We start from the raw sequence: 17267 nt of genomic DNA, 5'->3' as shown, positions 1-17267 counted from the left end.
TTGGAAAATCTCCGAAAATTTTCGAAAAATCTTTGGAAAATTTTCGGAAAATTTTTTTTAAATCTTCGACAAACTTAGGAAAACCTCGGAAAAACTTAGATAACTTAAACTTACCGAAAAACTCGGAAAATTTTCGGTAAACTATGGAAACAGTTCGGGAAACTTTGAAAAACATCAAGGAAATTTAAAACATCTTGGATAAACTCGGAAAATTTTCGGGAAATCTTCGGAAAATTTTTGGATAATTTTTTTTTAAATCTTGGGTAAACTTAGAAAAACTTTAAAAAAAACCTCGAGAAAACTTAGATAACTTGATAAACTTACGAAAAAACTAGTGTGAGAAAGCAATTCTTTGTAATCACGAGTGATAACGCGTTTTTTTTTGTTTGTGCGAACATAATTCCACTGATTTTATGACACCTATAGACGTGTTCTTAAAAAATCATGTGCAATGCATTATTAACGATACAACTATTGAAATTTATCACCTTGTCTATTAAAATTAATTCCTTAACCTCGTGTTCGCCGCCATGTTTAAATGTCAAAATCAGCTGTTTACTCGTTTACTTTTCCAGACCGTTTATTTTCCAGAAGCAATTTCAGTAAATTGTGCACGACAAGACGCATGCGTAATCGCAATAGTAGTGCTCAAACTAAACGAAGCAAACAAGTAAATTTATAACCGCATATTTGTGCAATTGCAGTATTCATCTGAGTAAATTTTCGACCGTACCCTGTATATACTTTAAATTTGTACCTAACTTCACTCTGCAACAACTTTACGTTTGCGACCTTTGACGACGGCCGACGTTGCGCATGCGCGCACCTAAGCGCACCTGCGACCTGCCATTTGCTTGCAATTTTTCATGAAAAAGATTCCAAAAATCCAAAGTGAAAGTGCTAGAGCATCTGTGAATCGTTTTATATTCTTATTTTTTTATCCGCACGAAGCGCAATTTATGTTAGAATGATATGTTAATATTTTGGCGTTTGTTTGAAATATTTTGCGTTTGTTGTGCATTAATTTTGCGTTGGTTATACTCCTATATTGATTTTGCGTTTGTTGTGTATTAATTTTGCCATTGTCGTGTTACTGCTTCTTTCGCACATTGTCTGCTGTGTGCTTGAAGTTGGGCATGAGTGCAGTAAATAGAAGCAGGACTGGCTATGTGCCATTTAACTTTTGCAGAGACTTTCAAAGGGGTGTGTGCACGAGGGGCCCTAACTGCCGTTTTGTACATGTTTCGGCAGCGGAGCAGAGAATTGCAACCCGAAACGATCAGGCAACCAGAGATATCGCAATTGAGATCCGTCGCGCAATAAATGTTCGACCTCTATGTAATGACTTTGTTCGTGGCGTATGTAGAAAAGGCGAGGGCTGCCTAAACCGACATCGTCGGCCAGACGAACATTTTGAGCCGTTGGTGTGTCCGCTCTGCCTAGACCGTATTTACAAGGGTTTCTTGAGGTGCTTTGAGGCCTGCCACCATGTGGTATGCTGGCAGTGTTCTCAACACCTCCGTAACATCTGCCCTAAGTGCAGACAGTCGTCACAAATATTAGAGTTATATGCTTAATTACTTAAATCTTACATTTAATTTAAATAAAACTTTCTTGATGTGGATGAGTTTTAATCTTTTTTGATGCACTGTGAAATTAATTCTTTTTCATTTTGTAAACATTGCTAGCTGGTAGCGTAATTTGAAGCATAACTGGATTTTATGGACAGACGATACAGGACAGGTATTAACAACACCATACATTAGAGTAGAGGGTATTGCAATTGGGTTGTGCTAAAAAATTACGCATATAGATAAAAAAAATTTCCTAAAATTAACCGAAAGATATTCTTGTCCTTTAGAAAGGGTTAATAATCAGTGTGGTAGTACACATTATTATAAAGTAAATTAAGTGCTGTTTTTATTATAGGCACTTGAAGGACTTTGTGTTAAGTTTACCCCTTGAATGTAAATTGGATCTATGGAACTAATTTTGAAGCAATTAACTCTTACTAGAAAATACTTTTGAAAGGGTGCTTTATCTGTTCACATTTGACCTGCAGAATACTGCTACATCAGGTGTTCAAAAACGTAACTAACAATGTAATTTTAACTACACTTCCTCATTCCAGTAAATGTTAGGAATTTGTCTTTGGGCGAGTTTCTACAAGATTGAGCTTTTGTTGCATCATTGGTTTGATTTCTGGTGTTGACAAGTGCCCACTTTAAGCAGTAGAAGGCAGTTTAGCCGTTCTGTTAGATAGGCTTCCAACTGATTTAGAATTAGAAGTTAAATGAAATTTATGTAATAAACGTGTTTACTCTCAGTTCTCTCGTACACACAGTGCAAATTGTTACCAGAGTAATTTCTGATTTAGACTACAAATTTTATTTAATAAATTGTAATATGCCTATTGTTTTACATTATTTTCACTTGTATTATAGTCTCCCGCTTCATAAATCACTGTTAAACCCGAGGTTATTAAACCATTCCTCTTTGTGTCGCACTGCTTGGGCACTGATAGCTGCTGCTTTGTTTGATTATTCTGTATAAATTTATTGCCACAGTACCTTTTTTTTAACTGATTAATATTAACAGAAATCTGTTTGATAGGCCTTATTGTCATAGTATTAATCATGGAATATATGAAACCTTCAAATGATTCATCTAAAAAAGAAAAATATGTAACTTAAAATTGGATTAGGTGTATTCACTTTCTATAGTCCTTGCTTCAAAGATGATATCACTTTGAGAATCACTTGCTAAGTATATTCGAGATACATGATTGCCAATTCGCTTTGGTAAAAGTGATAAAGCCACATTTGTGTAGCTTCTTTTATGTTCTTTACTTTAAATGCTGTTATTCATTCACATGCCAGCATTAATATCTTGCACAGGATAGACTAAAATTGTGGTCGAATACATATGAGATTCAATAAGAATATTCTTGCAGCACATTTTTTGCGAATTCAAAAGTATTAACATTTGAATTTATGATGTTCCATCTCGGTGGATTATTTATAAAATATGTACTATCAAGGTTCACGGATAATTTTTCTTATGTCAAAATTTATCGATTTAGTCGAGTGTCGAGTTTAGGGGAATTTAAGTTTAGGAGGGATATGCATGTTGTACAGACTACAGATTGACCTGTCACTTTTGTAATCACTCTGGTTATAGTGCGCCATCTTACATTCACACATTCAGATGTAGGTAATACAGGTTTCGTATTATACGCTATTAAATTTCGACGAAATACAAGTTCGACAAAATACAAGTTATACGAAATGCCTGTTAGGTGCTTTTTTTTATACGCAATTTTTTTATATGTAATACAAGTTATACGAAATGCCGGTTAGCTGTTTTAACAGTTATATGCATTGCTTTTTATACGTAATGCAACGGCACGGGTTGATAGACCCATTGGCATAACATTATACTCAAACAATCTACCAGTAAACTCAAATCTTAAATACTTTCTAAAATTTTTGTCAATTGGAACCGTGTAATACGCGTCCTTTAAGATCGACTGTTGCCATAAAACAGTTCTTAAATATTAAATCCTTAACAGATTTATAATTTTCCAACTTGAAATGTGGAGGTTTTTGATAAATCTATTAAGCTGCTTTAAATTCAATATAAAACGTTTATTGCCATCTGGTTTTGGCACTAAGAAAAAGGAAAATAAAAATTGTTTCTCTGACTGAGAACACTGGCTAATAACCTCCTGAGCGTCTAATTTTTTAATACCCTCCATGAGAAACTGACTATCTAAAGCACTTAACTTAATAGTTGGAGGTTTATAAACCTGAACAGGTTCAGTATGGAAAGGAATTTTATATCCCCCGAGCCAAGACAACAAATGAATGTTACAATGCAAAGACCTCCATTTCTCTATAAAAAGTCGTAACCTTCCAGCATACACACTCACCGTTTCTACTTGCGTTGGTCGTTCCGCTTCTGATAATATGGTGACTTCGCTGGAGGCTGTGGATTCCTTTTCATCCGGCCCCTGTAAAAATGGCCCCCGTAGTTTAAAGAATAATTGTCTTGCGGGAAATGAGGCCTAGCGGTACCAGAGGTGCTTGGTCCAGAGTTTCTAGAAAAAGGGGTTCTAGGAATCGGGTTTTGTCTCAGGTTTGGCCACCGTTTTTGCAAAACAAAATTTGATTTCGTAAATTTCAGCTCCTTCCCTGTACGTTCATAGTTCTTGGAATTTTTGTATTTTTCCGAAAAATTTTCCCCACAGAGGAATTGGTCTGGTTTACTCTCACGAACCAATTTTTTCACCGTTGGATTTAACTTTGATTCAATCAGGTATTTGCGATTTTTCGATAACATATGGAAAGCGTCACAGATAACTTTGCCTGAATTTATTAAGCAAACTATGGCATCATTTTTCACATCTTCACCTGTTTTCTTGTCGGTCATAAGCAAGCTCAAGCCTTTTGCCAAAGCAGACAAGCCATTTCCCAATTGACTTTGGACAGTGACTATGTATTTATCATGACTTTTTTGAAGATCATCAATCGAAGCCAAAATCTCTGGGTTCAACTCGGGTCCTTTTAACCACTTGATGTTTTTTGGAGGTGGATATTTGACTTGCAGATCTTCTTTTTCTTTTTTGTCAATACCTTGAGTTAGGTATTTTTGCCAACGTTCCGCTATAACCTTATGAACTTCTTCCCCCCAAAGGGGTTCATTTCCCAAAGGCTCTTCCCCAAATAATTTCAAAACTTCGTCTGAAACACTAGTTCCATTATTAAGGGTCCCAATTTCTTCGCCACCCTGTATATCGTCATCTAAAAAAAAAAATTTGCACAGTAGTAAATTCTTAAACATCTCGACAGTCGGATGATAAGAAAAAATGCAACCCAATATTCACATAAAAGACGAAATTAAAACCTAGTCCTGGAAACGTAAACATCACGGCAGTCGGATGATACGTAGAATTTTATGAACGCCAAGCCAGGTGCGTCATCAAAAACACGGACGGAAAAGTACCGCCTTTCAAGACGTAAACAACACGGCAGTCGGATGTTTTTGTCTAATGTTTAATACTGAATGATGTAAAACCCTTAATCCAGAGTACAGTACTTACTGTCACTATTGCTGGTCGAACTTAAAGGTAATGGACGGCGAACCAGCCTTTTCAGGCTTCTTTTTTCCACTTCTTTCTGCTTAAATCTCTTCAATTTTCGTCTCAAGGCCCTCCTTTCATCTCCCAAACTACTCTCGGAACCACTACTCTCCTCTCTGTACCTTTTGGGCATCTTTTTTTGCGAACTAACAAACCACGTGTACTCTCGATAAAGCACAATAATGTAATGAGGGTAAGCCGGCTATGGGCGACACGAGTAGGAAGGAAGTTTTGATGGCGCTAGGAATGGCGCGCTCTTTGAATATGTGCTCGATAAAGTAAAATAGTGATACTACATATGTAATATCTATTTGGACGAGTATACGAAATATAATATGTAAAACAAATAAAATTTATGATATGCATAGTTAATAATGTAACCATTACAAACAAAAATGTACAATAACATTAATAAAATAGATTACATTGATGAAATAATACTTAGTTATTGTTTTGATCTTTTTACGCCTTTAAATAACAATTTTGTGATTTCTTCTTCGACTTCGTCTGCGAGGTCTTCACTCATTTGTGACAATTTTGCCTCTACAAAATTTGCAAATGCAGTATACTTTGAAGTCAAAGTCTGCTTCTTCTGTATTTGTTTTTGAGCAATGGCATTCGATAGAGTGCTCATTGCCCCAGCAACGTGTTGCAGCATTTCGGACTGATCATTCTTTTTTCTTTTTTGTTGCTTCGGAGTATTAGATGGCGTTACATTTCGAGGTGTCTCCGAAACTAAATTTAATAAACCACCCTCCTCGACTTCATATATTGTTACATCATCGTCCCGATCCTATAACAATAAGGTTCCGTAACAGCCCTGACAAAAAAATGTTATAAGTTAAACACCTGCGTATCTTATTCAGTGTATTCTTCAATGTACTCTTCGTCAACTATCTCATGGGTTTCTGACTCCACTTGTGTTGTTATATCATATGAACCCTAATTGGAATAAATGCAGATATGTTGAACCGTGATCATTCACATTTATATCAGTACCTACTTACATAACTATCGACAGATTTCCGGGCAGCATGGTGCTCGAGAACAAATCTCATTTTTTCATAATACCATAATGTCGGTACATATACCTGCAAGGCAAATTCTGTTTTAAAGAAGTATACACTTTGAAGAAATGCTTACTGTATCTCCTCCGGCACCGGAGCGATGAGATTGTTTTTCTTTCCGAAATTCTGTCAGGAAAGTTGTTTTTAATGAGAAAAATTTTGATTTGATTTCATTTATGGTGACACCTGGTTTTACTGGCACTAATTCGTTTAAAATATTATTCAAAGCTTCAAGCCTTGCATGTTTATTTTTATACTGTGGTGATTTTGTAGCATAAAAACAAGCATGTTTTTGATATGCTTCGATCAACACAGAAACTTCTTTTCTACTCCACGACATTATTAAAAATGTGTACAGTACACAAACAGAAAACACATACTGACATACCTAACCACACAAAATCGAGGCAGCGCAAAGCGGTTTAAAAATAACCGAAATAAAGCTATTGCGCCGATTTCCGCGCATTTTCTTGTAAAATTTAGAACAAGTCCTAAAATTTGTTGATGAATTTCTTGCACAGTTTTCTGAATGAAATTTTTTTGTTTGCAACCATTCAATTTTGCGTCCTTCACAGTATTTGCAAATTAATGTACAATTTATTGTATCGTTACAAACGTGCCTAAAATGTACAGGAGAGCAAGATTCTATACATTTTTTTGACTAATATTCAAAAATACAATAATTGCTTTCAAATTACGGCATTTGGCGCAACAAAAAAAAAGGTACTTTGCTAGCTCTGGATCGCCAAAAGCAACTAGAGGTGAGTGCGTTTATTTTTTATACTTTTGGGGAGAGATGGGGAGATTTTGGGGCACGTATGTCAAAATCTCTTTCCTGCTAAACTGTTGAACCGATTTAAACCAAATTTGCTACACATATTCTTAAACATAAAAGGGCAGAATCGCGCATGCGCAGGTGGGACGGGAGGTACCTGTGCTAGCCGAAGCAAATTTTTTGAAATAATTTTTTGTTAATATTTATTCAAGTCCGAATTGAATAGGTATTCATAGCTAAGAAAGAGGACAATGTCGGGTCAGCTAGAGTCATACTTGCCGACCCCTTCCAGCAGATCATGCATGTAATCACATGCAATATTGTTAATAACATGATCGTTATCCAACTGATTCCAAACACATTTCTCCTTTATTCCACTTAATGAACAATCCATTAATGTGCAATCATTTTCATAACTTGCTATGGTCCTTAAATAGCTTTGGTTTTCTACACATGATACGTCTCGTGCCTTTTTATGAGTTTTGCAAATCCTACAGCAGAAATTCCCGTTGAAGTTTTCAATAAAACCGAGAAGCTGATTTTGTCCGAAACCCAAAATCAAACCTAATTGGAAGTATATAGTTTCTTTATCATTTTTATGGTTATGCACCGTTATGCCACGATCTTGTAGGAACTTTAGTTCCCCTACAAGTATTTGTAAAACTGAGTGGCTTCCAAAATCACTGCGATCATTGGATTTAAAAAGCATTGCCAAAAATATAAAATTTAATTTGGACTGAAATTTTGGTGGCAGGCATGGGATTGAGTGGCACCAATTTTATTCACACCCGCATGTGAACCGAGAGGATTTCCTGCTTCAAAATCATCAAAATAAATAAAAAGTGGCAAAACCAATTTGTCTGGGTCAAACTGTGCCTTTTGATGTGTCCATGTTTCTCCCTGAACAAAGTTATAATATATATTTTTTTCTTCAGATAGAAAGTTAAGATGATTTTTAACGCTTTGTAGTAAGCCCGGGAGTTGAAAAAGGTTTTGTAGCATTTTGCGCATCGGTACAAATGAAGCGGTAACATTCTTGTTTACAAGTACCTTTTTCCATTGATCCCATTGATACACAATGATACTTCTAATAATTTATTGAACACACATACAAAGATAAAAAATGAACGTGCTGCCGACAACCCGTACGTATCGTATATTATTGGTTGTGTTTCTATGACCGACGCGCGCATGGTTGCATATACATATCAATCATCCTCCCCCTGTAATTTAAAGATTTAAACGGTCCGGAGGTCTTCTTGATCTTCCCGATCTCCGTACTGTAGTTTCGTGGTGAACTGTATCGAAGCATGTTGGCTGTTCTTCTTTCACAGTTTTCTGAGTGGTTGGCGTGGTTGGTTTTGTGATGAGCTCCGCTCGGTTAGCCTCTCTGTCACCGCTGTCCGTTTCGGATCTTTCTCCTGATTTCCAAGATCGTCTGAGTTGACCGGCAATGTAGCGGGTAAGTCGCTGTGGTATGGCAGAAGCTGATCGACATGTTTATTTTGTGCTTGACCATCAATCAGTACATTGTAATGTAATCTTCCGTTCTTTCCAATTACAGTACCAAATTTCCACTTCTTTTCAGGGTTATTATAGTTCCTCGCTTGTACCTTTTGACCGATGTCGAACAGTCGGGCTCCATGATCGTTTTTAAGTAAATCGTTTTCAGTAATGTCGAATGTCAAATCCTTCCGTACTAGATCTAGGCGTGTTCTGATGTTTCGTTTAAACATCAGTTCGGCCGGACTTGATTTGGTCGTTGCATTTGGAGCTTTCCGATATTGCATAAGGAAACGCTGGAGCGCCAAATGTAAATCAAGATTGTCGTTTAAGTGGATTTATAAAGACACTAAACCTTCCCCATACTTCTTTTAATTATTTCAGGTATTAGATTCAAGGCATTAGGTGACAGCGATTATAGTTTCGACCCGAAAGTCATTATCAAGCTGAAATATTATAATTTGAAACAATGACTAACCTTAGGTGACCTACCTTAAGTTTAAAGGAACATATAAAGGTGGTTGAAAATTACATATTAAAATGGTACATTTGGTTATCAATATGCTGTAAAACATGTGTTAAAAACGAGTCTAGAAAATAATTATACTTACGGGAAAAAATTACTAATTAGAACATGGAAACAATAACAATATTAACAATTTAAAAACTTTTTGTCGTCACATATTATAAAACAATTGTTTAAATTAAAGAAATTAAAGGAGACGAGATGGACACAGCCATCTTGACAAGCAAAGTGAAATGTGCTAACTAAATACGACAGGTTAAGTAACTAAAGGGAAGGGGGCAAAAGCGGGAAACTTGAAAAATTTGAAAATTAAAAGGAAAAAGGGGCCGGATTGGTTATGGGACGAAAAAAGAAGAAAGGTGAAAAGAATGTAACTTAGCTTACATTAGGCTATTGTTTTTAGAAAATATTTAAATTTAATGGGCCAAAATACCCTGTCTCTACTGAAGGTAGTCGTCGGGACTCACGGACTGAATAGAAGCCCAAAAGTAACAACCCTGATCTGCTGAAGGCAGAAAAAGGGCAACGTAAACTTAAACTAAAAACGAAGGGCTGACAAGCGTATCGGGGTCGGAAACTACTTGGTAAGAAAAAGCAAATTTTTATTTAAGTGAAGGATTTCATTAAGGGAGTGTTGAGGATTCGTCCTATAGTGGAGGTAAATCTCTTTCATTTCAAGAAAGTCCAATTTAAGACTTTTGTTACAAACATACAAACTTTTGAAGTCCTCTTTAGAAAACGAGTGACCTGAACTAAGGATGTGGTGAGCGAAGGAAGAACTGGGATTAGGTTGAACAGAGCTTATGTTGTTATTCTTAATGGCAGTGATGTGTTCAGAGAACCGAATTTTAAAGGAACGACCAGTTTGTCCAATGTAACAAGCTGGGCAATCTGAACAAACCAATTTATAAACTCCTTTCTTTCCTTTCTAGATCCCTCCAATTTTGTTCAGAACAAAACTTTTTCTCGTTTAACAATAAACAATATCATCAAACCACTGGTTTACCTATGGGTAGCAACTTATCTCCTTTGTTAGCTGAAATTTTTCTGAACCACTTGGAATCCACACTTTTCCAATTTAGTGAAATTAAAACCCATTTCCGTTTCTACAAAAGATATGTTGATGACATTCTTGTGGTCTTTGGGGGTGACAGGTCTGAGCTTAATCAGTGCTTTGAAATTTTAAATTCTCTTCACCCCAATATCAAATTTACTCTAGAAATTGAGTCTAATAAGTCTATTAATTTCTTGGACCTGTCATTGACTAGAGGCACTTCGAGGGTGGAAATCGGCATCTATCGAAAACCTACCACCACTGACCATGTTATACCATATCACTCCAGTCATCCTCTCTCACACAAACTTGCTTCCTTCAGATTCTTCTTTCACAGACTCCTTTCCCTTGACCTTTCCGAACCTCTTTACTTGAAAGAACTAGACATCATTTTTCAAATCGCTAGTGCGAACAATTACCCGTTCCAATTGATCAATAATTTACACCGTAAGATGATGTTGAAAGACTTCCTATCCAGACGTACCACCCTCTCTCAGACCCCTGATTTCCCTTCCAAATATTTCTCCTTACAGTACATTGGTCCCATATCAGAAATAATAGCCCGTCTCTTCCGTCCCCTCAAAGTTTCCATTTCCTTCTCTGTCAAGAACAACTTAAATTCTATCTTAGTCAAAACCAAAGACCCAATACCTCCTTTATCCAAGTCTGGAGTTTATAAATTGGTTTGTTCAGATTGCCCAGCTTGTTACATTGGACAAACTGGTCGTTCCTTTAAAATTCGGTTCTCTGAACACATCACTGCCATTAAGAATAACAACATAAGCTCTGTTCAACCTAATCCCAGTTCTTCCTTCGCTCACCACATCCTTTAGTTCAGGCCACTCGTTTTCTAAAGAGGACTTCAAAATTTTGCATGTTTGTAACAAAAGTCGTCTTAAATTGGACTTTCTTGAAATGAAAGAGATTTACCTCCACTATAGGACGAATCCTCAACACTCCCTTAATGAAATCCTTCACTTAAATAAAAATTTGCTTTTTCTTACCAAGTAGTTTCCGACCCCGATACGCTTGTCAGCCCTTCGTTTTTAGTTTAAGTTTACGTTGCCCTTTTTCTGCCTTCAGCAGATCAGGGTTGTTACTTTTGGGCTTCTATTCAGTCCGTGAGTCCCGACGACTACCTTCAGTAGAGACAGGGTATTTTGGCTCATTAAATTTAAATATTTTCTAAAAACAATAGCCTAATGTAAGCTAAGTTACATTCTTTTCACATTTCTTCTTTTTTCGTCCCATAACCAATCCGGCCCCTTTTTCCTGTTAATTTTCAAATTTTTCAAGTTTCCCGCTTTTGCCCCCTTCCCTTTAGTTACTTAACCTGTCGTATTTAGTTAGCACATTTCACTTTGCTTGTCAAGATGGCTGTGTCCATCTCGTTTCCTTTAATTTCTTTAATTTAAACAATTGTTTTATAATATGTGAGGACAAAAAGTTTTTAAATTGTTAATATTGTTATTGTTCCCATGTTCTAATTAGTAATGTTTTCCCGTAAGTATAACTATTTTCTAGACTCGTTTTTAACACATGTTTTACAGCATATTGATAACCAAATGTACCATTTTAATATGTAATTTTCAACCACCTTTATATGTTCCTTTAAACTTAAGGTACGTCACCTAAGGTTAGTCATTGTTTCAAATTATAATATTTCAGCTTGATAATGACCTTCGGGTCGAAACTATAGTCGCTGTCACCTAATGCCTTGAATCTAATACCTGAAATAATTAAAAGAAGTATGGGAAAGGTTTAGTGTCTTTATAAATCCACTTAGCCAATATCACCCCGTTTTGAGTCGTTATAAGATGGGTAGCTACCAATTAATTGTCGTTTAGTTGGTTCCGTAAACTGCGTTTGATTGTTTGGACATACCTCTCCGCTTGGACATTTGTAGCGGGGTGATAAGGCGCAGGGACCTTGTGGTGGATATCATTCTTCTTGAGAAACTCTTCAAATTCAGTGGATTTGAAATTACTTCCATTGTCAGAAACAAGCGTATAGGTAGACCAAAACGGCCAAAAAATTCTCGAAGAATTTTTATTGTCGCTGTAGATGTGATCGATTTGCATGGTATGGCTTCTATCCACTTTGGATACGAGTCAATTAAGATGAAAATGTATGTACCATGAAATGGGCCAGCGTAGTCCACATGTACTCGTTGCCAAGGAATTTGAGCATACTCCCAGGGATGCAAATTCACAGGTGGTGGATTGTTTCGAGTATTACAACATATCTTGCAGCTCTTTCCCATATTTTCTATGTCAGAGTCGATACCAGGCCACCATACATAACTTCTCGCTAGGTGTTTCATTCTGACCATTCCAGTGTGCGCGGTGTGTAACGTAATTCTATCAGAATCGGTTTCCTTAAAGTTTTGGGTATAGCTACTCGAATACCTTTAAAAATACATCCATCTTGTATAGTGAATTCTTCCAATTTGAGACCAAAAAAGTTTTATATCTGCATGCAATTATAGCGCCAGACGACGGAATGTTACTATCATCTATTATGCTACTAATTGGACAAATCCAAGGAAAGAATGAGTCTGATTATCATTTTTGTTTTTGTGATTCAAATAAACAATGTAAGCATAATAATACTTAAATTATGGTAATAGGTAAGCGCAAATAAATACAACACATATATAGAATAATAACGTGGAATTGTAAATAATGCAAAAATAAACATATTATTCTGTGAAATTGATACTCAGGTGAAAAGTGGTGATTTGGTAGTTTCATTTGCAGCAAACATTAACAGCGATGCAAAGTTAAACACCTTATGTGGCATTACAAAGATTGAAATTTTAGATGCAATGTATTGTAGCCATGTGTCAGCAGTGTGTGAATGAAAAAAGAGTTCACACATTATCATTAAGGGACCGTGTGTTAATGGCGTTTTGCAAAATGAAAACAGGACTTAGATATTCTGTTATTAGAATTTTGTTTAATGTGATAACGGTAAATAGTTGTATAAGGATATTCCACGAAACCATTGTTCTATTAAGTAATCTTTTAAAACCTGTTATTTACTGGCCCTCATTAGAAGAATGCCAAGCAAATCTCCCACTCTCTTTCGAAAATTTTAGAAATGTGAGGGCGGTATTAGATTGCACAGAAATTCCTGTATCTAGACCAAAATGCCTTTGTTGCAGGATTAAAACGTATTCAAATTATAAAGGAAGACACACAATAAAATTTATGACGAGTGTTACTCCTGGTGGGTTAATTACATTTATAAGTTCAGTGTATGGTGGAAGGACATCAGACAAAGTAATTTTTGAACAAAGCGACTATTATTAAATTGACAGCAGGAGTGGATGAAATAATGGTCGATAAAGGATTTTTAATAAAAGACATTGCTTCTTCACACAATATAAAAGTATTGCAACCACCATTTTTAAGAAATAAAAAACAATTAACTAAGGAAGAGGCACTCTTGAATTTGGCAATTGCAAAAGCAAGAATTGATATAGAACATTGTAACCAGAGGATCAAAGTGTTTGAAATGTTCAACAAACCATTGCCATGGTCCCTTGTACCAATCGCAAATGAAATTTTTACAATTGCCTGTGCATTGGTCAATCTAACTTCACCAATTATGGCTGATGATAAATTTATATTCGTTGTCTAAATGGCATAGTAAAATTAGTTACTTTCAAACAACTTTATTTAAACAAATGTAATTATAGCATATTATGAAAATAAATGCGTTCTAATTTACCTATTAAGTTCTTTGCAAAATCTTCATCATATGGAACTACAATGTTCAGAAAGGATTTCGAAAATGAATATACAACAAAATCACAATTTTTTTAATTTAGAATGGCTAATCCTAATTGTAGTTGTGCATAATATTGATGTTTTTATGCAGTGTTACACGTTCATTTTGTATTTTGAGGTAGTCACATTTTTTTTGTGTATAAATTCCACAGCATTGCAACCTTTTCCTAAAACAGATGATACTAGTAATAGACATTTTGTATTGAAAATCTTACCAGCGCAAGGGCATTTTATTTCGAAAAGTTTAAACGGATAGGTAGGTACCCATTCTTCAACACAACTCCATCTGGAGTAACGGCTAACCAGGGCTTATTTTTGCAAGTAATTATCCCTGTCGTAACTACCATGTAATTGTTACGTTCCGCATACGTGTTTCTGGCTTCCATTTCGTTTTCAATGCCATACTTGGTATATTTACTATAAAATGTCTTCGGCCAATAGTATTTTACATTATTAGCCAGGTAAGTGAGTTTTACTGGCGATAGGAATTGATTGGCGAGCTGTCAGAGAAGTGATCTCTTATTACTCGAACGAAAAGAAACCCGACTTGATACCTGTCAACAGAAATTCACAAATATATGTAATGAGTAGAGTTAGGATTTATAGAAAAATATCTATACGTAACAATTTCTAGCATCACTGTTGAACTTATAATGTGCACGAATTACTTGGTTTTCAGTTATAATTTACAATTTTTTATGCATATTTTAAGATTTTATGCATTTTTTAAAAGGTTCAGCATTTTTCGTGCTTTTTTAAACATATACTTAATTTTTCCTACCTGTTTGTTGGTATTTAACCTACACTGACAAAAATATTTTTTAACCCTTCACCGTTTTTCGTCAGTTATTTGCAAAAAGGTTGGCGCTACATAAATTTTTAGATTATTAATGAGAAAATCTGTTTGAACAACGTGAACGAGAATGTTTTTACTATTAACGACAATTACACTGAAAGAAATAATATTACCAGAATTTCGGTAATTTTGTATTCTGCTATAGATGCAAAATTTTCTTTATCTTTACAAAAACAAATTGTGTTGGTTGTATACCAAGAAGTATTGAACGCACCCCCATTACGGTAAAATACATTTAGTTGTTATTACCGAATGGTATGAATTTATTATCACACGATTAGTTATTATTACAAAGGTATTAAGTTATAATTTGATACTGCATTCATAACATTAGGTTTGCTACTCCCACATAATCAAAGTGTTGATGGAAGCAAAAGTATATTGCTGCACAGAAAAAATAAAGCATTCGTTTACTATTACAAACAAAGTGAATACTGTACAATTTTTACTGTATTTTTCCTACGTGTGATTTGTTATAAGCATTAGCGTCAGTGTAATAATATCCAACTTTTTGTTAAGGATGTTGAATTTCCATTGTTCGCCCTTCGCAGTTCGTGCAGTAGGTACTGTAGTTTCTGGCGTTCTTATGCTTACCAGCCATTAGTTACTGCGATTTGCGAACGTTTCTGAAGTGTGGCCATAAGTAACAGTTATTTTTAGTGTTTTTGAAAGTTAGTGCGGTATCGGAAATGGCAGATGAAGATGTGGTGGCGTATTTGCATACGTGGGGTTTGCCCCAGTATGTCGACGTATTCAAACATAAGTACGAGTATTTCATTATCATAAAACGTTGACTAAGAAAGGTTGTTGGGTTTATTTCCATGTTACCTGTTACCATTGAATAAAATGTACCTATGCAATGCTGTTACCTAATGTTTATAAAACATCTTTATCACGTAGATTTTTTACGCGTCTTCCTCTGCAATCCCAGGGAGAAACTGAAAGGTAGAAAACGACAACATCTCGTCGAAATATAGGTGGTACTTAGGTAATTAATGTAAAGATGTTTTATTTACTACTGGCGACATAGGAATTACACCCCAAACATAACAAATTGATATTTTGCATCTAGAACAGAAAACATTGGATTTAATCATATTATATTTCAGAACAAAACGTAAAAAAGGACACTTTACCGTTCCTAACACCAGAAATGGTAAAAGAACTAATACCTTCAATAGGCGACAGAGCCCAATTTCAGGGGCATTTGGATCACTGGAAGATGATAATTAACGAAATTCCACAATCGTCTCCATTACCAGTAAGTACAATCCGAGGTGCAATCCGTAGTGTGTGTAAATTTCTTAGGGTAAATTTAAATCGATTATAAACAGAGATGCATTGCCGGTGGATTTAAATTGGCTCTAACAATTTACAAAGAAATTAAAATATGTACATAATAGCATTGAATAAATTATTCAATGATAATAGTGAACGTTGGGCTGTTGGAAATTTATTAGTGAAGTGGAAGGGGTTCGAATCTATGTAAATTACCTTATTCGTAGTTATCCATTTGGTTCCATTTGATTTCAAAATTTATTTATTTTGAATCTGATCGATCCTGAATCAGTCCGAAGGCGTTTCTTAAAACCTACTATAAAGTCTTATAAAAGCGGAAAAATTTCGTCCACGAATGTCTGATAGCATATACAAAATTGAAAAATTTCGTCCCAACGGAACGCGTCGTTTATATCACGAAATTTGTGTATTTGCCTAATTTCCCTCAGTATTTCCGTTGATCCTGTCGATACCGTTTTTCCAATGAAAATAAGATATTTTTAAAAATGAAGTCAAAAATGTTTAGAGAGGCACATCCTGTTTGGCTGAGGAAAATTTTCTTGAATTCTGTGTATTTTTACTGACTGGAGACTGGACGATAAAACGCCTGCATTATTCGCCGTAATCTCCTCGTTTATTAAAGAAGACATCACTGGTGGCTAGGTTCGTTTATTTGATGATTCACATCAACAATAATCATCAACCAAAAAACGGGAATAATTCACAGACATTTTGATATCGCTAGGAAGTAGGAACCTACCGGCATATCATGTTGATAAATTTATAATCGATGTTTCTATTACTATAAGGTTATACCCGGTGCTGCCGAGATTGCGAGTACCTCATGGGCAACTGAGGATTATTTATTAGAAGATATTAGTGGCAATAATATACCTCTATCTGGGGAACCATTAAACCCTACCGAGCCAGAAGGGGCTAGGGATCTTGGAGCGCTACAAGAACAAAGAGGAGTAAGTATACATTTTTATGTAGGTATTTATTCTATATCGTTATCACTTTAAGTACGTTATACAGGGTGTTTTAACAAAAAAAGGTCCTATAGATATTTTATCCACGTGTAGTAGGTACTCATGAAAAGATGCCAAAAAGTCTTAATAAACATAGGTCCGCAAGCTAATTATTTCAGACATAGAGTTGATTTTGTGCCTTAATTTAAATATTTCTGTTTCCCTACATTTGACTTAAGTACTTAGAGCATCTGCTTTAAACTTCTGCAGTACCTTTCCTACAACTTTTCTAAATGTTCTTGTTTT

The 17267-nt window shown here is 35.4% G+C and overlaps 2 protein-coding genes across 4 annotated transcripts; one reads left to right on the top strand and one right to left on the bottom strand.

The window, feature by feature from the left end:
- Positions 1-5468: 5468 nt before the first annotated feature.
- Positions 5469-6661, bottom strand: LOC116158893. 2 transcript variants are annotated; one of them, XR_004142853.1, is made up of 4 exons: positions 6284-6654; positions 6148-6231; positions 5990-6082; positions 5469-5933 (listed from the first exon to the last, which is right to left on the bottom strand). XR_004142853.1 is itself a non-coding variant. In XM_031471753.1 (3 exons), the coding sequence occupies exons 1-3, from the start codon at positions 6545-6547 to the stop codon at positions 5999-6001; spliced, it is 432 nt and encodes a 143-aa protein (XP_031327613.1). In that variant the 5' UTR covers positions 6548-6661; the 3' UTR covers positions 5469-5998. The 2 variants fall into 2 exon arrangements, 1 of the variants encoding a protein (XP_031327613.1); XM_031471753.1 differs by having other exon boundaries at positions 5469-6082; positions 6284-6661.
- An 8510-nt stretch (positions 6662-15171) lies between these two features.
- On the top strand, positions 15172-17267 carry LOC116159050. 2 transcript variants are annotated; one of them, XR_004142886.1, is made up of 3 exons: positions 15172-15703; positions 15825-15976; positions 16803-17267. XR_004142886.1 is itself a non-coding variant. In XM_031471945.1 (3 exons), the coding sequence occupies exons 1-3, from the start codon at positions 15405-15407 to the stop codon at positions 17013-17015; spliced, it is 435 nt and encodes a 144-aa protein (XP_031327805.1). In that variant the 5' UTR covers positions 15172-15404; the 3' UTR covers positions 17016-17267. The 2 variants fall into 2 exon arrangements, 1 of the variants encoding a protein (XP_031327805.1); XM_031471945.1 differs by having other exon boundaries at positions 15172-15474.

This window comes from Photinus pyralis, unplaced genomic scaffold (genome assembly GCF_008802855.1).
Source record: "Photinus pyralis isolate 1611_PpyrPB1 unplaced genomic scaffold, Ppyr1.3 Ppyr1.4_LG1, whole genome shotgun sequence".
Lineage (NCBI taxonomy): Eukaryota > Metazoa > Arthropoda > Insecta > Coleoptera > Lampyridae > Photinus > Photinus pyralis.
Note: the sequence above shows the minus strand (reverse complement) of the source record. Positions and strands in the feature narration are given on the sequence as shown.

Bases quoted from the DNA above. Each gene is read 5' to 3' on its own strand.
- LOC116158893 (XM_031471753.1), bottom strand. From the start codon at position 6,547: ATGTCGTGGAGTAGAAAAGAAGTTTCTGTGTTGATCGAAGCATATCAA. The intron at 6,232-6,283 runs GTAAGCATTTCT...TTTGCCTTGCAG, and splicing joins CCGGTGCCGGAGGAGATACA to GTATATGTACCGACATTATG. The intron at 6,083-6,147 runs GTAAGTAGGTAC...TATTCCAATTAG, and splicing joins GGAAATCTGTCGATAGTTAT to GGTTCATATGATATAACAAC.
- LOC116159050 (XM_031471945.1), top strand. From the start codon at position 15,405: ATGGCAGATGAAGATGTGGTGGCGTATTTGCATACGTGGGGTTTGCCC. The intron at 15,475-15,824 runs ATAAGTACGAGT...ATTATATTTCAG, and splicing joins GTATGTCGACGTATTCAAAC to AACAAAACGTAAAAAAGGAC. The intron at 15,977-16,802 runs GTAAGTACAATC...TATTACTATAAG, and splicing joins CACAATCGTCTCCATTACCA to GTTATACCCGGTGCTGCCGA.